The sequence below is a fragment of the Diceros bicornis genome, chromosome 23 (genome assembly GCF_020826845.1).
Source record: "Diceros bicornis minor isolate mBicDic1 chromosome 23, mDicBic1.mat.cur, whole genome shotgun sequence".
In the NCBI taxonomy this organism is placed as follows: Eukaryota; Metazoa; Chordata; class Mammalia; order Perissodactyla; family Rhinocerotidae; genus Diceros; species Diceros bicornis.
This window is the reverse complement of record NC_080762.1, coordinates 15,595,303-15,613,129: the sequence shown is the minus strand read 5'-3', so window position 1 is coordinate 15,613,129 and position 17,827 is coordinate 15,595,303. Positions and strand designations below refer to the sequence as shown.

General features: G+C 34.4%; 1 protein-coding gene across 1 annotated transcript in view; it reads right to left on the bottom strand.

Annotated features, from left to right (window-relative positions):
• Positions 1-17,827, bottom strand: part of TBC1D32 (TBC1 domain family member 32) — a 202,994-nt gene that overhangs the window by 55,279 nt on the left and 129,888 nt on the right. Inside the window, exons 24-26 of the mRNA XM_058566374.1 lie at positions 17,286-17,408; positions 16,103-16,211; positions 15,177-15,270 (exon numbers count right to left, since the gene is read on the bottom strand). Of these exons, the coding sequence (XP_058422357.1) occupies positions 15,177-15,270; positions 16,103-16,211; positions 17,286-17,408 (326 nt within the window). The remainder of the gene's footprint in view (positions 1-15,176; positions 15,271-16,102; positions 16,212-17,285; positions 17,409-17,827) is intronic.

Below are 17,827 nucleotides of genomic sequence, written 5' to 3'. Positions count from 1 at the left end.
TTTTGAAAATATAGGTTCAAAGGCCTGATTGCTTCTGCCCACAGATGTGGTCTCTGAACACTAATACTACAAAATATCTCCACCTAATCTCTACTTCGGATGATAAATACCACCAGGAAGACACCAGTGGTCAACCTCATGCTAGAAAGGGTTTCAACCAACTCTTCACCTTTTTCTTAAGATGAATAAAATTATAATAAAGTCCTTATTCTTACAGGTTTTAAAAATTAATCTTTCCACCATACCAAGCTATTTTGATTTTATTTTTCCATCTAATCATTGTAAAAATACATTCAATAAATATGTATGGAGTTCCTCTCATGTGGCTATAACAATCAAGACAGATAAGGTCACTTGCCCTCATGAAACTGACATGTCAAAGCAAATGTATGTGTGTTTATGTCTGTATATGTGTGTGTACACACATACACACAGATTATAATAGTGTAATCAAGATATACATATCATTCCTATGATCTAAATTGGTTTTATTTAGCCCTAAATAAGAAGCTTGTATCCTCACAGTCCTCATGGCTATCATATATAAAATTGTATGATTAAACATATAAATAATAACTTAAGTATTTTGTTATTTGACATTTAGGTTACAAAAAACCTCCTCGTATCAAAGCTACAGAAATATTCTTTCATACAAACACATGAGTATTCGAATAAATATAACAAACATACACATACTCACATAAATACACATAAACCAAAAAGAATGTATAATTCTGATATTTAGTACTAATCTAATATATTCTCTTTGAATATTACGGCCAGAATAATCCTGTAACATTTCATAAATAGCCTCTATCAGAAGTAATAACTACAGAAAAATTAAATAGAGTAAATCAAAGGAGAAAATGATTCTTTTTAATAAAAACTCTCAAAATCTTTAATCTAAACTCAAGAAATATCACAGCTGATGATTTTCTTGAAAATTATGTTATTAATAACAAAGTTTTAATGTTAAATGTATCTTGATATAAATTAGGCAAAAGACTTAATTCAACAGCATTAAAATGGAATTTTTAGTTTCCATTTAGAATTTCCCAAGTTATTTCACAAGAACACACCACCTAGTGCCTAATAAGAATCACTAGTGGTACATGATCACAAAGACAAACGCAGTTGTTTTTCATCTTTGTTTCCCTCTCTATGTCATCTTTTCTATCCATGTGTAGCCCTGTCTCTTATAACCATGGATGTCCATGTAGCTCTTTCATAAATTACCTGCTATTTAAAAATCCTATGCTATCCTGCCCCTCTTCCCTCCTGCTCCACACTCTTCCTTTTGCTCTCTTCTCTCCTTTCACATTTGCTATTGTTTCACTTTTTCATCATCTCATTCTAAGGAAAAGAGCACAAGGCACTATGACTGTAAACAGCACTGAAGTAGCAGGTATGCATCTGAATCTATTGGTTGGTGGACTGAAGGGCCCAATGTGGATACCTGGAAATAGGATTTGAGGTAATAAAGAAATGCTGAGCTGGAGACAGAGAGGCTACAAGACTCCTAGAGAGGCAGCTTTGAATCCTTTACATATTTGTGGTTATGGTTTCCCCCAGCCTTCAATGCGAGTGTGAGCTTTTCAATTTGCATTCTTCACAGTTAAAAATATCTAGTGATTTCATATAATGTTAACTGAAAAACACGTATATCTGTGATATTATTGAGTTTGAGGGGAATGATACTTTCTTTATTTCCCCCTCTAAATTTAGGGCCAACTAAGAAGCAGATAGGAACAGATAAATGGAGTTCAAAATATCTGTGTTAGTACCAAAACAGGTAAATTAGGCACCATTTCTTGGATCTGCTGCCACATGGGCTTCCAAATGTCTCCCCTGAACTGAATAAACCTACTCAATCACAAACAATGAGACACAACAAAGTCCTTTCCTGACTGCACTTGTTAGAAAAGGTGTGAATATGACCTAAAGATAGGCTAACTTGAAAGGACAGCCTACAAGTAGGCTAATCCAAGATTTTCCATTCCTTCTCCCAAATTCACCTACTCAACATGCTTCCTACCTAACTTTGTGCAGAATAAGTGAGGAAATCCAGAGAGAGGCCAATAGTGTTACTCCAGCAAAGGCCCTTGGACATGGAGAATGAGGCACAGGGAAATGGAATCTTAGGAATGGGACCATCAGAACACAGTAACTCTAAATTAGTGATTATGTGAGTAGAACAAATATGAATGATACATAGGAATTTAGGGAAACCTCAAATTCTATGTTTATAATCACACAAAAAAATTAAAAAACAAGTTGTACTCTAGTCATGATGGAGGAACTGGGAATAGACTTGCCCTCATGCTGTAAACAACTAGAAAACTGGATAAAATATATCAAATACTGTTTTCAGACATTGGCCAATAGACAGTGCTGGACTGTCACGGCTGAGAAAAGGGAACCTAATGAGGTGAGCTTTACAACTGGTGCAATTTTTTCCATGAAGGCATTTTCAAGATCACTGTGCAGGAAGGGGGATGTCATGGAGGTCTTGCTGAGTTGAAGAGACAGAAGTCAAATAGTAGAGACACCGAGGAGGTTAAAATTTGTGGATCAGAGTATTGGAAAGGAAGAGCAGAGGAAGAACTCCAGACATCTGTATAAGCTGGTTGCAAATTCATCAGCTGTGCAGGTGAAGAGTGAAACTCCACAAGGCTGGGCAACAGAGTATGTACACAGGGCTAGAAGAGTCTAAGTTCCAAACAGAGTGAAGAGTCCCCCTTAATTACCAGGGTATTCCACGGAGGTGCCAGAAAAGTCACACCTTAGTAATAGAGTTAAATTAGCCATAAAGTAAAGGCAATTCTATAACTACTCTAATACAAAAATGAAAGCCTTGAAAGATCAAAGTGATCCACGAGGAACTTGATGGCATGCCAAAAAATGTCCCTATTCTTTAAAGAAAACAAAATCCAGCACCCAACCACGTAAAATTAATAATGTCCAATATTCAATGTAAAAAAAATCATTAACATGAGAAAATGCAAAAATGTGACTCATAACTAGTAGATAAATCAATTAATAGAAAGACTCAGAAAGGACGGAGGTGATACAATTAGCAAAGATTTTAAAGCTGCTATTTTTAAAGATTTAAAGAAAATAAGAATGAAAACGTGGATGTTTAACCAAGTTGTAGTTTATCAATACTGGATTCCCACTCAGTAAAAAGAAACAAGTGAACGGTACATGTAACAAACTGGATGGATCTCAAAACCATCATGCCAAGAGAAAGAAACCAGGCACAAAGAAAGTATCCTATATGATTCTATTTGTATGAAACACTAGAATAGGAAAAACTAATTTGGTTCTCAAAGGGACTAGGTTTTGCCCTGTAGGGGACATTTAAGCAATGTCTACAGACATTTCTGGATGTCACAATGGGAGTAGTGGGTACAAAGAGAGTTCTACTGGTATCTAGTGTATAGAGATCAGGGATGCTGCTAAAAATCCTATAATGCACAGGACAGCACCCTCTGACAACAAGCAATTACCCAGCCCAAAATGTTAATACATAGTTCTGAGGCTGAGAAATCCTAATGTACAGTAATAGAAAAATATCAGTGATTGTTGGCAGCTGGTGGTGGAGAGAAGTTGACTGCAAGGAACAAAAAGGAACTTTTGTGGGTCATGAAAATGTTCTATATTTTGATTTTGGTGGTGGTTATGTGGGCATAGATATTTGTCAAAATTCAAACTGTATTCTTAAAATGGGCATTTTGTTGTATATAAAAATTGGTTATCTACAGATATGTGTATATAAATGTGTGTCTAATTGAAAGTTACTTAAGTGACTAAAAGCTTCTAAGCATACTAGTGTCACTAAAATATGAGCAGTTATGGCTCATAACTTGGTATAAAGTCTATGTTAGAACTCACTAAATTAAAAGTATGAATAAAATGATTCACTTGCAAGAACCCTAATCACTATATTAAAGTGTTTTAAAGTATACGTTTTTAAAATTCTCATTAATGGGTTGGTGGTTACCAGAGGGGAGGAGGGGAGGGAGGAGGGCAAAAGGGATGATTAGGCACATGTGTGTGGTGATGGACTGTAATTAGTATTTGTGTGGTGAACATGATGTAATCAATGCAGAAACAGAAGTATAATGATGTATGCCTGAAATTTATACAACGTTACAAACCAATGTTACTACAATAAAAAATAAATTAAGAATACTTCTACCAAAAAAAAATTCTCATTAATATATCTTCATATGAGATTCTGGTTGCTTTCTGGGTACAATCCAGTCTCCTGTAATGAAACAAATATTCACTTTTTAGGGTTAAATGAAAAAAACAATTTATCTATTTCACCAGGAAGAACCCAGGTCTACATTCTGTATATTGATTGAATAATCCTTTTCTTAACTCACACTTTATTTTTAATAGCAATCATTTTCACATACTTCTAAACATACAGTATTATTTTTTGACATAGTATCATACAATAAATTAGGTTTCAGAATATTGATTATACATCTAGCTATGATGAAGTCATCATGGAGAACTACTATTTTGTTTTCCAAGAAAGGTTTGGTGTATCCAGTAAGTAAGATAGAGAAGGATATGCTCCTGCTCTCAGTGCTCCTTCAACCACTATGATTTATAGGCAACCATGAAAAACTGGGAGAGAAAGTAAAATATCTATTTTAAACTCATTTCTTGCTACCATTGAGGAAAATGGAGAAAAAAAGGAAATATCAAGTTTCATGTTTACAAAATTCACCAATCATAGCTGACAATATTTCATATCTAAACTCCGAAATTCTTTATGGTAAACACTACAGTCTTTTCATACCTGAGGATATTGTGTAATCTGTTTCTCAAAAGATTATTATATAGAAAAAAAATGATTATATTGATTATAAGATTATTATAACATAAAAAAAGAACCTCAATTTCAAGGGGAGGAAAAATGTAAGCTCAATATAAATGCAAAGAAAATCTGCTATTTACACAGAAAACTTTTAGTACTTCTTTCTTAGGATGTCAGTCAGTAATTCTGAATGCCTACTTTACACAGAATATCATAACAGATGCTGCAAAGGAAACAAGATAAACGGAAGATTTCATTAACTAGCAACAGATTCCTAGGCTTAATTTAGACAGTCACCCTTCTATTATCCTGCAGCTTATCTGTGGAATATTTGCTTTCCATTTGTGTTTCTGCTTATCGTCTTCTCTTCTTCCATGTAGGTTAACACAGTCATTTCAGTTAACTCTTATCATAATAAACAAGGGGGGACTTTGGAGTGGTCTCTAAGAAGCAGTTGGAAAGATGCCTAAATTCCCTGTTAGTTCTCTGTACTCTCTAAATTTGAGAGTATCTAGATTCTTATACATGTTTATTTTGTTTGAACAACTCTGTGTTCTTAACACATGACATCTATATTTTATACAGATTATTCCTCATTTTGGAATTATCACTTTTGCTTAGTATGTGATAATTAAGCACTTACTATAGGAGAAATTAGTGACGAGGTCTCAAAAAATGAGGAATTAGTTTTCCCTTATCACCTGCATCTAAACTAGCAGGTAATCTATTTCCCCTGGTTGCTATAGATATGCTTGTTTCAACATGAAAGTAGAAAGTACATGGAAATAAGAAGTTTTACTATTCAAAAGAAAATACTTATTCTGATTTTTAAAATAAGTATCTCAACAGCTGCAGCTCAAGATTTACTCCATTGGAAAGAAACCATAAGCTCACACTCCCAGTCTCCTCAGTTAACAGGATGATGTCAAATACAAGTCATTTACTTTTATCTGCAGAAAATAAATCTTAATTCCAAGGTTAGAAGCAATAAGGAAAGAAAAAAGAAGGAGAAAATGTCTGACTCCACATACATGCCTAGATAAGTATTTGATAAAAGCAAGAATTCATCATCAAAAATATTTACAGATTGACTATATGTGTAAGACAGAAAAGGCTTTTAAAATCAGAACAAATGACAATATCCATCATGTTGTATTACATTTTATATAGTACCACACTATTTTTCAAAGCACTTGCACAGCTTCTCCTAGGGAATTCTATTTTTAGTTGATTGAAGGAGGAGTGGTAATCCTAAATCTTACATAATTTATCAGACTAGCAATGAAGGCAATCAGTCTACTCATTTGTTAATTGGGCAATCTTCATTCTTTCATTAAAATGTGGTTGCCCTTATAGGTCATCTTTTTCTCCCCTTTCTTCTCTTAAAAAGTTTATTTCTCCATACTATGTAGATAGTACTCCGATTTTGAATCTGTACTATTAGGACTGTATAATGGATTGTCATCCCAATTGTAAATTAAAAAGACATGAAGATAATTCACAAGAACACGGGCATGGACTTAATGTCTAAATAGACAGAAACCATCAAAATCTCACCAAGTAGCGTCAGTGAATAAAGAATTAAACTCAGTAAGGACATGAAAATTTATTAAACAAAATCAATACAGATTAATGAGAACTGTCTTGTTAAAATAAGGATATCGTTCCAATGGCAAAATAACAGTATTTGTAGTTGAAAAGGCTAATTTTCAATGTCTTTTAATGCAAACAATTTAAAATAATATCAGCATGTCTTGAGAGCTAGGATAAAATATGTTGGCATCACAAGAATGTAACTACAAAACCCATGAACTTTATTTCTCATTCACTAATCAGCGCATAACTCTGGAGACAGAAAGTACAGTACTCTGGTTCAGCTCCATCTATAATTTAGAAACTTTGTTTCCTTATTGACCACAATACATTGCAATGATTAACTCTTCTATAAACAGTAGTCTACAACTACAAAATGTTCAAAATAAACATATATAATAATACCTATCAAAAAAGGCTTTTCCAACCCCCAACAGATTAGTACATAAATATTGCCAATGGTTTGCATTTTCACTTGTGCTTTTATAAAGTACCAAATCTATGCAAATAATATAGATTTAACACAGTGGCTTAGATTCACAGTCTTCACCTAAGAATGTAATATAGCCCTCACAGCCATTTGATCAACACATAGAACCTAATGATTCAACATATATTTTATACTGATTTCATTCAGAGCTGAAAATTTACAAACTGAAAAGCAAGTTCTACCTGGAATTCACTTCAATTGTGTATGACATCCTCCCTCCTTTTCTCATTTAATTTGTAGAAAGAAACACTACTTCATGTTGAGGCAAAAAAAAAAGATTATATTATAGAGATATTTATATCTCACATATTATGAACTTTAAAATGATGTTTTCTCATACAGGAAAAATGTCATCTAAAAATATCCAATTAAACATATCTGAACAACTTGACTATAAAGATTTTAATATTTTTGGTGCATTCCATTAAAGGGAATGATTATCACCATGGAATTTACTCTCTTTCACAGTATTTGAAAGAGAACGTTTTGTCAGGCAGAAAATCAATTTCCTATCAGATAAGTAGAAATGCAGTACAGGAAGCAGTAAAGTTAAGATACTGAAGCTATAAAAGATTAAATTTGAAGTAATCACAGAATAAAGGCTGCGCATTTTTTTGGTTTTTTTCAATTGTGAAAAAATGAGATGTAATGCTAACAATGCATACCTTTTATGTGCTATAAAAACGTAAAGTACAACTTTGTAAATGATAAAATAACTATAATAAAGGTGTCTACTTCATGAATGACATATACAGAGGTCTAGCTCAAGGAGCTTCTAATTGCAAAGCTATTCATGCTCTAAAAAATGAGTCAGATCAGAGGTTATTCCAGGTGTGAGTAACTAAGTTTCTAAATTTACTTCGGATTAGCATAGAAGGAATTCCTAAAGTCCACTGACAAAGGTTTGGAAGATAGAGTTTAATGATGAGAAAAATAAAGGGAGAAGAAATCTAATATTAATTCATCCATTCATTCAATAATATTATTGCCTACTACCTAAAGCAGACAGCATCTTTATCTCACGGAGGTTACATTCTAGGCCAGCAGACAGTGAACAAATAAGTACAGAAGCACATAGTAAGGTATAAATGCTGTTAGAGAAATAAACAGGGCGCCAGAGAGAGATAAGCAAGGGAAGAAGTATATTTTAGATAAGCTGGAGAGACATCTGAAGAAGTAACATTCAGACAAGCTCAAAAGGTTTAGAAGGAACTACCCATAAGAAGAGTAGGAATTAGTACTCCAGGCAAAGGGAACATCAAGAGGAAAGGGCCAGAGGCATAATCTTAGTGTATTTTAAGATGTGAAAGATGTTACCTAATCGTATGTCTGATAAGGGACTTACATCTAGAATAAAAAGAACTCTTACAACTCAATAATGAAAAGACAAATAACTCAATTAAAAAATGGGCAAAGGATGTGAATAGTCATTTTTCCAAGGGAGACACAAAAATGGCCGATAAGAACATGAAGAAATGCTCAACATTATTAGTCATTAGGGAAATGCAAATCAAAACCACAATGAGGTAACACTTCCTATCTACCAGGATGGCTAGAATCAAAAATCAGATCACAGTAAATGATGATGATGTGGTCAAATCAGAACTCTGTTCATACACTGCTGGTAGAAACGCAAAATGGTGCAGCTGATTTAGAAAACAGTAAGGCAGTTCTTCAAACTATTAAACATAGAATTATCATATAACTCAGCAATTCCACTCTTAACGTATACACTACAGAGAAATGAAAATATGTTCATGCAGAAACTCATATATGAATGATTATAGTAGCATTATTTATAATAGCCAAAAGGTAGAAACCATCCAAGTGTCCATCATTAGACAAACGTATAAATAAATTATGGTATATCCATACAACAGAATATTATTTGACCATAAAAAGGAATGATGTACTTACACATGCTACAACATAGATGAACTTTATGGATGAACCTTGAAAATATTACGCTAAGGGAAAGAAACCAGGCACAAAACACCATAGACCATATTATTCCATTCATATGAAAGTCCAGACTATAGAAATCTCTAGAGACAAAAAGTAAATTAGTGGTTGCTTAGGACTGAGTGAGGGGAAGGGGGGAAGGGGTTACCGGGTTTCTTTTTGAGGTGATGAAAATATTCTAAAACTGTCTGTGGTCATGGTTTCATACACCTGTGAACATACTAAAAACCATTGAATTGTACACTTTAAATGGGTGATTCGTATGATATGTTAATTATATCTCAATAAAACTGTTTTTAAAAAGTAAAAAACAACCCATATGGTTGACACAGAATATGTAGGGTAATTACTATATAAAAAGAAAGGACATGAGATGAAGTGAAGGGCAGGGGAGATGAAAGAATGGGAAAGTAACACATTTGTTTATACAGGTGGCTCATATCAGCTGTCACTCTCTTCACTTCTTAGAAAGCCCCAAGGAGGTAAACTCTCAGGAAGGGCCTCTGGAGGGATGTATGAGTCAAGAGTGACTACTGAGGAGTTCCTAGGAACATGAGAAGTTCACTTGTGTCAGGAGTTACTAACATGCTCGAGGCTTTCAATGAGGGGCCATTGAATTTCTAGGATGAAGACAGGCAATGAAGCGGCCCCGGCTGCCTCTGCCCAGGGGTTGGCGCTGTGCTTCTGCCACTCTATTGGCCCCGTGAGGAGTGCTAGAAACACACATGCAATGACAGAAATAAAACTTACCCTCCACTTTGAAGATACCAGCCCCAACTGGGTAAATACAGATCCAAACGGTTCTTGATAAAGATAGGAATTCCACAGTAGCAAGGCGTATAGGATACAGATACAATCTAGATTGCTGATTATTTTATAATTTAGCCTGAATAAACATTATAAAAATAATAAAAAAATAAAATGAATGTAGGATGCCAGAAAGGCAAGAGGAGCAAATTTCTCATTTTATTGAGATACGTCTCTCTGATGCTTCCGATAACGAGAGTATGCCATCCAATCCCTCAAGCCATTTTTATCTCTCAGTATGGAAGTGCCGGATTTCCCTTCCTCTCTAGAGAAAGGAGTCCCCATCCTGAACACACCAAAGTCAAACATAGTAGAGCAGACTGGCCAATTAGGGGTGAAACGATAAATCCTGGGAGATCTAATTGTAGCTTAGGAAAATAAAAACAAAACAAAGCAAAACAGATTGCTCTCTCACAGTCTTCCTGTTTCACACAGGATGGGCATATGAGTCAGTCTCCAGTAGTTCACCTAACAGCTCCTGACATGCAAACCAGTACTTGCTTTTAACCATTGCCCAACTCTCCCTTTTCCCATTCCCCTTCCTTCTTTCTGATCTTCTGCACAGGTAACAATAAGTGACTGCACTGACTCATTTCTTCCTACTTTATCTAAACTTGCAGATAACAGAGAGATGATATTCTGAGTAGAAGTTATTTCTACCACACGGAAGAGAATTTTTTCACATGTGTAAAATGATTTATATGTGCTCACATTATGTGACATACATATAGGCACATGTACGTACATAAAAGTGTATACTTATACATGCTTATACACTTATGTACATATATACATACATACATAGATAATATTAATCAGTAGCTTTTAAATGGCTTTTACATTTTAATATGGTGACCCTAAAAATGTGCACAAAGAAAAATAACTGACGAGATCATGTCTCAAGATTCTTATTTACAGAGGAAGATAAATCCACTAATAGCTAACACTGATGCCAGTGAGCTAACAAGAGGCAATTTAACAGATGAAGAGATGCTAACTGTAGCAAGGAGGATAAATCTAGAAGCTGGGAGACAAATGAGGAGAATATCATCATGTGCACAAAACTGAAGTGATTTTTCTTCCACAACGGTGAAATGATATCCCAAAATTTCACAGTGCAAATGACGACTAAAATAACACCGATCAGAATCAGTGAATCATTACTTCCAAATCAAAAAAGCAAAATGGCAAGTACATAAACTCTTGCCTTTAAAATAGCTATTTGTGTCTTAAAGTATTACTAGCTTAAACACAGTATTTTTAAAAGTGCACAATGCTTAATTTATTGAACTGTTTAACCAGAAACATTACTTTCAACCTATCTTTATACCTGTTAGAAATGTATTTGACTCCATTTTTCTGAGTTCACAGAAACAGCATCACTGTACTCTCTTAGGTACAATGGAAAGCCAGACATGCTCTGACTTTCTCTCCCATTTTCTGCCATTCTAATACGAGTAGAGGATCAGTGACACATTAGCAATATCAGAATGACATATGCTTGACTCATTTTCAATTCAGAATGTATCTATGTAAAATCTCTTCCTGAGGTACTCCTGGGCTATCTACTGGTGCGTAGGTCATTCTCTCCTGCTTATCAAGAACCACAGAAATGTCAGGACCACTGTTATTAGCAAGTATTAGGTACTGCCGTTAAAAGGAAAATAATAACTTATTCAAACACTTGTGTTTTAGGGACAAACAGAAAGACAATAGAACTTGCTGTCCAATGTGGTGGGAAAATATGGAATTAAATAAAGAGGCTTGAAATTGTACTAAACTACAAAACAGAGCATGTGACAGGAAGGAAGTCACAAATGTGTTGGGCCTGGTAGAGAAGCCATTGGAGAGTTTCAACTAGAGGAGTCATGATCCAACTCACATTTCAACAGCATGACACTGGCTGCGGTGATGAGAACACACTGAACACCTGGTAGGTTACTGCACTAATACAGTGAGAGAGAAGGGTGGTGTATGAGTGAAAGTGGCTTTATTTCAGATATGCAGAGTCAAGAGCATTTGCTGACAGATTAGACATGGGGTATGAAGACAGAGGAGTCAAAGAATGCCTTCAGGTTTATTGCCTAAAGAAGTGGAAGCACAAAGTTGCCATTTCTGAAATGAGGAAGAACACCAAAGGAATGGATTTTGATGGAGTATCAGAAGTTTATCTCAGACTTGTTAAGTTTGATATGCTTATTAACCTTCCCAGCTGAGTGTCAGGTGGTCAGTTAGAGATTGGAGTTAAAGACATAAATCTGAGAGCAATCAGCATATTGCACAGTATTTTAGTCATGAGACTAGATGAGATCCTTCCAAGAGTAAGTACAGCTGGAAAAAAGAAGATAACTGAGAACTGAGCCCTAGGGCACTCCAAAGTTTAGACGTTGGAGAGATGTGAAAGATCCAACAAAGGAGACAAAGAAGAATTTGCCAGAAATGCAGGAGAAAAATAAGATAATGTATTTTCTGAAAGCCAAGTGAAGAAAGTGTTTCAAAACAGAGGGAAGGCTCAAACATGTTAAGTGATAAAGCTAGGCCTAGTAGGATGAGGACTGAGACGTGACCAGTAGATTTAATCATGGTGGAATGGTAGCAGTGAAAGCATGCTTAACTTTCAAGTAGGTTCAAGACAGAATGGAAAGAGAGTAACTGGAATACCAAGATTAGACAATCCTTCACGGAATTTTACCATAGTGAGGGGAAAGTGGGTTCAAAAGAAGATATTTTAAATATGGAAGAATTAACAGCATGCTTGTTGGCTTATGGAAAAGCTACAGTGGAGATCCTCCCCCCAAACCCCAAGAAACAAAACAAAGATAAACAGAGAACTGGTAGAAGCAATATCTTTGAGAAGAAAGAGAATGGAATGTCATGCAGAAATAAATGGAGAAGTTGGTCTTTGTTAACACTGGCAGTTAATTCACAGTAATAATAGAAATTCTAAATTGGCACAGATGCAGCTAGGTGAGTTGATACATATCAGAAGCACATGGAAGCTCTTTTCTGACTGTTGTTATTTGGTCAGTAAAATAGGAAACAGTTATCATCTGACAGGAAGGATGGGGAAGAGGTGAGGAAGCTTTGGTGAGAGAGAAGACTTAAAAATAGTCACTAGGAGACTAGGAAAGTAAATAGACACACTGACTACTGGCATTACGGGCCCACCCAAGCATAACAACCACTCTGCAGTTACCTTCAGGGCTAGACAGAGAAGCTATTATTACTTCCTATTCCAAATCAAAAGAGTAGAACAGAGAGAAATACTATACTCCTCTGAGCACCGATTCCTAGAAATTGATTATATATTTTTCTCTTCTCAGAGAAGTGTCCATTTAATCTTACTTTTTGATTTCTGTCTGCCTTGTTCAGTTTAAAATAAGGCACATTTTTTTATCGAACTATTTTGAAGAAACAAATTATTAAATGTGGCAATCACATAAAACTGATAATGAATGAATTTGTTGTTCAAAAAACTAATAAAGAAATATTTGTTTCCAAGTGAAACTTAGCAAAGATACCAATGCTATACCGTAACCAGGAAGAGAGATCAGGAAAAGGGTGGAGGCATCGAGAAGGGACCATGTCCTATACATCATTGTATCTCCAATACCTAGTAAGGCACCTGAAAATCAGCACTCGAGAAACATGTCAATTAAAGGAATGAGTGGGCAAATAAATGTTGAAGTCTAAAACAAGAATGACAAAACATAAAAACTCTGATTAAAAAGACAGAAAGTAGGATAGGAAAACACGAGAGTAACAGACTGAGAAAGGTCTGAGTTCAATGAGAGATGTGAGCCAGTGGGAAAAGAGTCCAAAATATCATTCTCTTAAGTCTCTTCTTGAAAAGAAGAGACCGCACTCCCATGTCTCTGAAAGCAATAGATTAGGTCACATGAAAGGAAAACACAAAGGCAAAATTTTTAAAGTGCATTATCAAGACAAATATTAAAAATTTTAAAAGCTCCCTCATGCTCCTTCTTTCTCTTTCCCTAACCTCTAGGTAGATAGAAAAAAAAAAAAAGAATTTCTGTTTCTATGCAATTGTGAGATATATAAAGTATATTCAAACACTGAATAGAAACGAAAACAATGTGTACCTTCTTTTGTGTGTGTGAGGAAGATCAGCCCTGAGCTAACATCCGTGCCCATCCTCCTCTTTTTGCTGAGGAAGACCAGCCCTGAGCTAACATCTATTGCCAATTCTCCTTTTTTTTTCCCCTTTTTCTCCCCAAAGCCCCAGTAGATAGTTGTATGTCATAGTTGCACATCCTTCTAGTTGCTGTATGTGGGACGCCGCCTCATCATGGCCGGACAAGCAGTGCGTCGGTGCATGCCCAGGATCCGAACCCGGGTCGCCAGTAGCAGAGCACGCGCACTTAACCGCTAAGCCACAGGGCCGGCCCCAAAAAACAATGTATATCAACTGATGGCTTCTATTAATTGTTTTAAAGCAAATAAATGTAGGGAAAGGTAAATGGCATATGAAGTCTCACATAGAAGAAATTTTTTTTGTTTTTCAACAATCACTCCATAGAATCTAACCTATGTGGAATGAATCTTATATCTGTTATTTCTTTCCAAAGCAAGTTTGATGGTGTTATAAAGATCATGTTGATATAAGATTTAACTTCTCAAATTGATGAATAGTGTGATCATATATCTTCATATTTCATCTTAGAATTCTCTACACTAGAAACTAAATTTTCATTGCTCCTATGATAAAGTCTAAACACCAGAACTTGAGCTACACTGGCCTTATGGCTAAACTTGGCTTACCTGTCTAGGTTTATCTCTGGTGCTCTCATATTCCAAATCTCAGACATCCTTGAACTACTCATAGTTCTGAATATAATTTGCTCCTTCTAGCCTCTCTGCTGTTTACTCTGTCAAAAATGCTCTTCTATTACCCAGAAAACATATACTTATACTTCATGCCTTGCTTTAAACATAATTTTCTTCGGAAGGGTGTCCTGCTTATGTGCTATCCTAGCAGGATACACATTGGGCTATTTAGCTCCTATCACACTGTGCTACCATATAATTATCTAATTCTTTGAATGTATTCTCTAAAAGTTCATGAACTCCTCTAAGTTGGATACTTGAATTTTTATTATATTTATATAACATATATTATATTTATTTTTCAAGTCTTGAGCACAAAGGACTTAAAGTATGGCACACAGATACTAAAAAATATTACTCTGTTCAATAAAGTTCTATGTGTCAAGAATTCATTCACCAAAAATAATTAATTCTTTTTTAAACCAAAATAAGCTTTTAATAAAAACTATTCAGCATCATACAAATATTAATTTACTAAGAAATGTGAAAAAATAAAAACTTACATAGAAATAGGCATAAATGTGTCCATGTATGCAAGCCGAATGAAAAATTGTATTAATCTCCCTTCATAATACATTCTTTTTTCAAATTATAACAACAAAAGAATTAAAATAACATAGCATTTGATGGTAAATATTTTACCTTGTTTTAGATCAGCATTTCTTGTAACTTCTGACAGATAGCAGTTTGGTACAGGATATGATGAAAACATTGGCCAAGGATATGGATCATCACCCTAAAAAAGCAGTAAGACAGATGACTTTAGGAAGTAGTTTAAAATATTATTGAATTTTAAGGCTTTCTGAAGTATCATAAATTTAAATTGGCTTTTTTTCCATAAATTCTAGAGTTGTAGTCTCACTAACCAAAAGCTATGATACTACAATTCAGTGCTCTGATAATAACTATAATGAAATGTAATAGAAACAACATTAAATAAGCACCGAAGACAAATGTATGGTAACTTGTTACCAGTCCTAGCTACTAGGACTGGTAATGATGGCATTAATATTTTTTTTTTTATGAAAGGAAAATTATAGTCTTCAAAAGAAACCTGTATCTCCTAAGTCGCTCACAAAACTGTTTCTCTCATGCTGTAAATCATTTCTATCTCATCTTTCTCAGAGTGACAGTCAAAGCAAAGATGTACTTAACACCAGCAATAAAAAACTATCCTTTAATAGAACATCAAACTTTATGAATACTGATGGAGGAGAGGTACTCAATATTGCCAATTAAATACAAACATAATATAATCATATAGTAAAAATTAGGTATCATGAAAGAGAAAGATAACAAAAATAAAAAATTCAAAGAAACAAGAAAAATGACGACCTTTTAATAAAACAGTGCCCTACTCTACAACAGAAACTCTCACTCATGACCCCTTGCCATGAAGAATATTATGTTCGTTTGCACGTGTTTACTTGCATCTTAAAGTTTTTCTAATAACAAAAGTTCAACTCTGTGATGTAGACATTTGGAGCTGTTGTTAATGTCATCTGAGTTGGCTACCTTGCTTCAAAATATGTCAGAAAACATTCCCCCTTCCTCTTCACCTCACTCACCTTCTCTAGTATCCTTAGAGGCAAAATCCGTTCCATTGGCCCACCGATAAGATTTATTCTAACAAGAACGTGATTTCTTTCTACCGATAAGCCATCAATTATAAAATCCCTAAAAAATAAATATACCAATTTTGTTATCTCCTTAATTGAATATGATTTAATTTTAAAATCAAGTCAGTGGAATGTAAAGAAAAAAGGCAGAAAAATTTCTATAGAAAAGTCTGGAAAATAGGTTATCAATGTATCACTTAAAAAGGGCTAAATACACTTTTTATCTTATGGTTTTCTCTAAAAGAGAGCAAAGAAATGATGCAGATACAATTGACATGAGATGAATGAGATTAATAAATGAACATTTCCTTGACAAATAGTACTGCATTTAAAGAAATGGGATTAAGACATGCATTATTTCCATAATGCCTTTATCACATGTTTTAGCCAAGGTTCCCTTAAGTGCTAGACCAGTGCCTTAAATTCAAAATCTAAACGTTGCTTTTGAGCAGACTCCACACTTGCTGCAGCTGTTAATACTACCCTTCTATATCAAATCGAGAGTATCCAGTAATGTGTCTGGTCTTTCATAATTTTCCAAGACCTAGCCAGGATCGAGGCACATTTTTTTTTTAAATTATAGACACGAAAACAATGCCAGCTATTGAGTGTGTATTCAATAAATGCCAGCCAAAGAGGTGATGGCAAGTGTGATATGTTAATAGAAAAAAATTATCAAGATACTATCACAACCTCGTTTTGCAATAATCAGAATTTATGACTATGAACTATCATAATTAAGAGAATGGAGTAAAGAGCACCTCTACAAGGGGCACAAAAATCAAACATTTTCTTTAATGGGTCATCTTATACATGCAGCCTGAATTTAAAGGTGATACAACTTCATGAAACCATTAATAAAGTTAGGGCTTAACTAAAAACAAAAACCTAACTTAAACAAAAACTTAGAAAGCAATACTCTGCAAGCCCCCTCCAAGAACTTCTATCACCATTTTTCTGTGACATTTATGCTTTAATTGCTTTTTACTCTGTTATTTAAATCTATTGAATTCAGATAGTGGAGAAACATTAAATAAACTATACAGAAAATTACTGTCTTAACAGAGCATCTTTAAAGAAACTTGTTATTATTACCATGTCTTAATAGGGTTTTTTGTTTGTTTGTTTTCACCTGTGGCTCTCAGAAGTCTCTAAGATATTTTCTTCTTGAGCATTTAGTAGCATTTCAGATACTCGATACCGGGCCTCTAGCAGGAGCAGAGTGTCTAGATCACAGCATACCACACTTAATAACCTATATAAAGAAGAACAATAAAAGCAGACTTTGTAAAATCTATCGTAGAAGTTTAGAAACTTTCTTGGTGTCTCAAATATCCACACATGAAAATACAAATTTTATAAGAAAGATCATGTAGTTATTTCAAATATATTTTTAATCATTTTGAATAGTAATTCACTTCAAAAGTTTTTCTTATTGAAATATTATTTAACTACCATGGGTAATTTCTAACCTAGATTTTCAAAAATTCTCTAAATCCAGGAATAGCAAATTTTCTTCTCAACTGCTACTTAAATTAAAAATTAATTAGGGTACATTAGCAATTCTATAAAAACTGCAAATTGGTACCATGTTTTATTCAGCACTTAATTACAGAAAAAATGACAGAATCAATTTACTACCAATTCAAGAAATGTTCATTAGGTGAAAGGTCA